This window comes from Dysidea avara, chromosome 9, assembly GCF_963678975.1.
Source record: "Dysidea avara chromosome 9, odDysAvar1.4, whole genome shotgun sequence".
In the NCBI taxonomy this organism is placed as follows: domain Eukaryota; kingdom Metazoa; phylum Porifera; class Demospongiae; order Dictyoceratida; family Dysideidae; genus Dysidea; species Dysidea avara.
The window spans coordinates 33,212,282-33,216,677 of record NC_089280.1 but is presented as its reverse complement, the minus strand read 5'-3'; the positions used below and the strand labels follow the sequence as shown (position 1 = coordinate 33,216,677).

Below are 4,396 nucleotides of genomic sequence, written 5' to 3'. Positions count from 1 at the left end.
GTGACCACATCTGCAAGAATCCCATATGTTCACACAAAACCTAATTTTACAATAGAATGCAATAAATGCAATGGGTGGAGTATTTACAAAATCATAAAAAATCTGTAAATTTTTAAGTGCTTGTTTCACAATGAAGGAAAGTGATAACGCCAAAAACCTTGATAGCATTGTGATCTTCCAAGCAAGGAGAGGTCACAAATCGTTGTTTTGTGTCAGTACTCCTAAGGAGACAGAAGATATGCATGTTAGTCTGCCTTGTATTGGACAAGCAGTTCATTATCGCTTTTTCCCCACACGTTTTCGCCTTCATTCTGGTCGTAGGAAGGGCCTGGAATACAAAGCTTACCCAGCAATGGATTTGTTTGTTCATGGAGACCCTGATGATGTATGTTGCAACTTGATAGAGGACTGCATTTGTAAGTTATGACATTTAATTAAATAATAGTTAGACACCAAGACCAAGGGAACTAAGCGATTTAGTAACCCTGATGGCCTGAGGCTGTAGCGTCCCGAGCGCAGCGAGGGCGCTACTAAGGGCCAGAGGGGTTACTAAATCACTTAGTTCCCGTTGGTCACGGTGTCTAACTTATTTAGACTATGGTTTAAAGTACATACCTTTATAGCCAGAGTGTTGAGAAGATAGACTGAGATTTATATTATTATTTATTATTTAACGAAGCTGGATTTCAATTATTATTTCAACAATTATTAATTATCAATTATTGTATAAATACTGTGTGCTCTTTAATATGAATGGTCTCGACAATATCACAGTACGAGTGGCAGCTAAAACCTCACTCTGTCTTCATGACAAATGGTGCTGTGACCAGGATGAAGAAGAATCAAAGGACAGAGAAGATGGAGAAGATGTTGCGACAGTTGGAATCTCAGGGAGAGAGGGTTAATGAGCAACGTATGCTTATACAACAGATACTATCAAAATTTCCAGTTGAGGTAATCATAAGGTTAGAAGAGTCAAAGGACATTGAACAAACATGGACAGTAAAGTTATTAAGAGAGTCACTTAACCGATATGTTTCAATTCATGAAAATGCACAAAGGCATGACTCTAATTCTAGGGGGAGTCAAATTAGAAGTCAGAGAAGAAGTGAAAGCTCTTACAAGCCACTTGCTGAAAAACAAGGTTATCATTCAGTTGAGAGTTTTCTAGTTGACAGTAAAAGGAACTTTGAAAAACAACAGAGTCAATCACGTAAGCCATCATACCCATGTATTTTCTGCAAAGGTAGTCACTTTAACGACAATTGTGATAAGGTTAAAACTGTTGCAGATCGTAAACGTCTACTTACTTCTCAAGGTCGTTGTTTTATATGTCTCAAGATTGGTCATCTTTTTAGGGAATGTGTTAACGGTAACTCGAGATCTTGCTGCTACAGTAGAGCAAGTGGTCACCACAACCGGTGTATATGTCCCAAGAAGTTTGCTCCATCACCTGACACAACAGCTGTTAATCAACTACCTGCTGGTTCTTCCAGGATACGTCCAAGAATTACTTCTTCGTCAGAAACACCAGGACTTGCTTCCTCATCGGAAACAACAGCTGTTAACCAGTCGTCTACTGATAACCAGTTGGTTGTTAGCACTGAAACCACTTCTAGCACAAACACTGTTACACCTGCAGTAAGTACAGATCATATGTTATTAACGCATGGGGAAAGAGTAATTCTCCAAACAGCACTAGTTCCAATTTTTTGCTCCAATGGATCTATTATATCAGCTCGACTACTGTTAGATAGTGCTAGCCAGAGAACTTTCATGACAGAAAGACTTGCTAAAAAATTGAGTTTGCCTTCTCAAAGAAAAGAAACATTATCTATTTCTACGTTTAGTTCACAGTGTCCTCAGACCATTGATACATATGTTGTCCATTTTACCATCATTACAAAAGAGAATTCAAATATGGACCTCAATGCTAATGTTTTGATTCAGATCACTAGTCCCATTCGAAGAGGACCACTTCAACCATCAGATTTAAAGTTTCTTCAATCGATTTCACCTGAGAAACTGGCTGATATTATTCCGGACCCATCAGATACAGCTCTCATTGATATCTTAGTTGGATCTGATTACTTTTGGAGCATTGTTGATAATGGGAGGATTGTGCTGCCGTCAGGTTTATTATTGTTGTCATCTAAGTTGGGATATTTACTTACAAGGAAGTTTGTGGACCCTAACAGTAATGTTAATGTTGATCAGCAGTTAGCCGCTTGTTTTGTTATGACACAGATGAACCAAAGTGTTTCCGAACTGAATTTGTTTCCAGCTGCAGATAGTGTTGTGGTAAGGAATCCTAACTTGACTGATATGTGGAGTTTAGACATAATCGGTATTAGTGACCCTGTACAGATGGATGGTGATGACAAGGCCCTAGAACAGTTCAATCAAGGAATTTATCATGATGGAGAACGATATCAGATTAAATGGCCATGGAAGAGGCCTGAACTTCACTTACCTGATAATTCTGATGTGGCTTACGGGAGAATGAAATCATTGTCACGACGATTTCAAGCTGACAGAACTCTTTTACAACAGTATGATGATATTTTACAGAGTCAACTAAAGCAAGGAATTATTGAAAAGGTTATAGAAAAAGAAATTGATCACAAGACGCATTATTTACCACACCATCCAGTACTGACACCTTCTAAAAACACCACTAAGGTCCGAATTGTTTATGATGCCTCAGCTAAGGCAAGTAAGAGTGCTAATTGTTTAAATGATTGTTTATATCGAGGACCTATAACCCTACCTGATATGTGTGGAGTGTTATTAAGACAACGAACATACCCAATTGTTATTTTGGCTGATGTAGAAAAGGCCTTTCTGCAAATTGGGATCCAGCAGGAAGAAAGGGATGTGACGCGTTTTCTATGGTTTCGTGATCCTGAACATCCAGATAAACTAGAAGGTAATATAGACATTTATCGATTTTGTCGTGTCCCATTCGGAATAGTATGTAGCCCATTTCTGCTGGAGGGAACTTTGAAATTTCACCTGAAAAATGAGAACAGTTTAGTGGCAAAGAAAATTCTTGAGAATTTGTATGTGGATAATGTTACTATGGGATCTGAATCAGTTAATGAAGCCTACCAAATATTTGTTGAATCTAGAAATATCTTCAGAAAGGCATCAATGAATTTACGTGAATGGGTTTCAAATTCTCAGGAATTTCTTGATTGCTTACCTGATGATCAGAAGGTAATGGGATGTGTCATTGGATTGTTTGGAATGTTGTGGAATCGAATTGAGGATTATATCCAGATTGCTGATGTTAATATCCCTTCATCAAACGTGACCATTACTAAAAGAGAAGTACTAAGTTTTGTTGCCAAGATATATGACCCATTGGGTCTGATCACACCAGTTTCATTTCATGGAAGAGTGTTCTTGCAGAGTCTATGGAAACATAAATTATCATGGGATGAACATTTGCCACAATCACTTTGTCAGGAATTCCGAAAATTAACAAGAACATTTCAACATCTATCATTGATAAAAATCCCACGTTTCATTGCAACATGTGAACATGACGTGGTCTTTGAGGTACTTGTATTCTGTGATGCCTCAATTAAGTCATATGCTACTACAGTTTACTTACGAGTCATTACAGGTTGTAGGACTTTTGTAAACCTAGTTTTTTCTAAGATGCATTTGGCACCAAGCAGCAATGGAAAGAAGAAGAATGCCAACAATTCTGGTGAGATCACATTGCCACGGCTTGAATTATTAGGTGTCTTAATTGGAGTACGTGCTGCAAATTTTATTGTTCAGGAGCTTAAACTACCAATATATAAGAGATATCTCTGGACTGACTCTGAATGCATTTTACATTGGATGAAGAGTTCAAAATTGTTACCTTTGTTTGTTGAAAATCGAATTAAGGAGATACGAATGGAAAAGGACATTACATTTTGTTATATTCCATCAAAACAAAACCCTGCAGACTATGCAACACGGGGCTCACTGTTCAAGAAATTATCAATTGTAAATTATGGTGGCATGGACCGGAATGGTTGAAATCTGAAGAAACAACATGGCCTAGTTGGAACATGCCAGACATTACACCAGATAAGCTGGATAACTTGTTGGAAATTGGTAAGAAAGGTTCACAAGTCATATACGAAGTTACTAATGTTGTTAACGATGGTTCTCAAGTCCACAATGATTATCCATCTCCACTAACAATAGATGAATTCAAATATTCCTCTTTACGAAAGTTACTTCGCATAACTGTTTACTGTATCAAGTTCATTTACATTATGGTGTTAAACAAATCTAATCCAAAACAGCCAACCTGTAAAAAAAGTGTGTGGCCCTCAGAAAGGCTATGGTGAAAAAAGATGTGAAATCCAAGGTGGCGGCCAAGAAATGGCTG

General features: G+C 37.8%; 1 protein-coding gene across 1 annotated transcript; it reads left to right on the top strand.

The window, feature by feature from the left end:
• The first annotated feature begins 753 nt into the window (after window positions 1-753).
• On the top strand, window positions 754-4,038 carry LOC136267682 (uncharacterized). The gene has a single exon (XM_066062829.1). The coding sequence runs from the start codon at window positions 754-756 to the stop codon at window positions 4,036-4,038; it is 3,285 nt and encodes a 1,094-aa protein (XP_065918901.1).
• The last annotated feature ends 358 nt before the right edge of the window (window positions 4,039-4,396 follow it).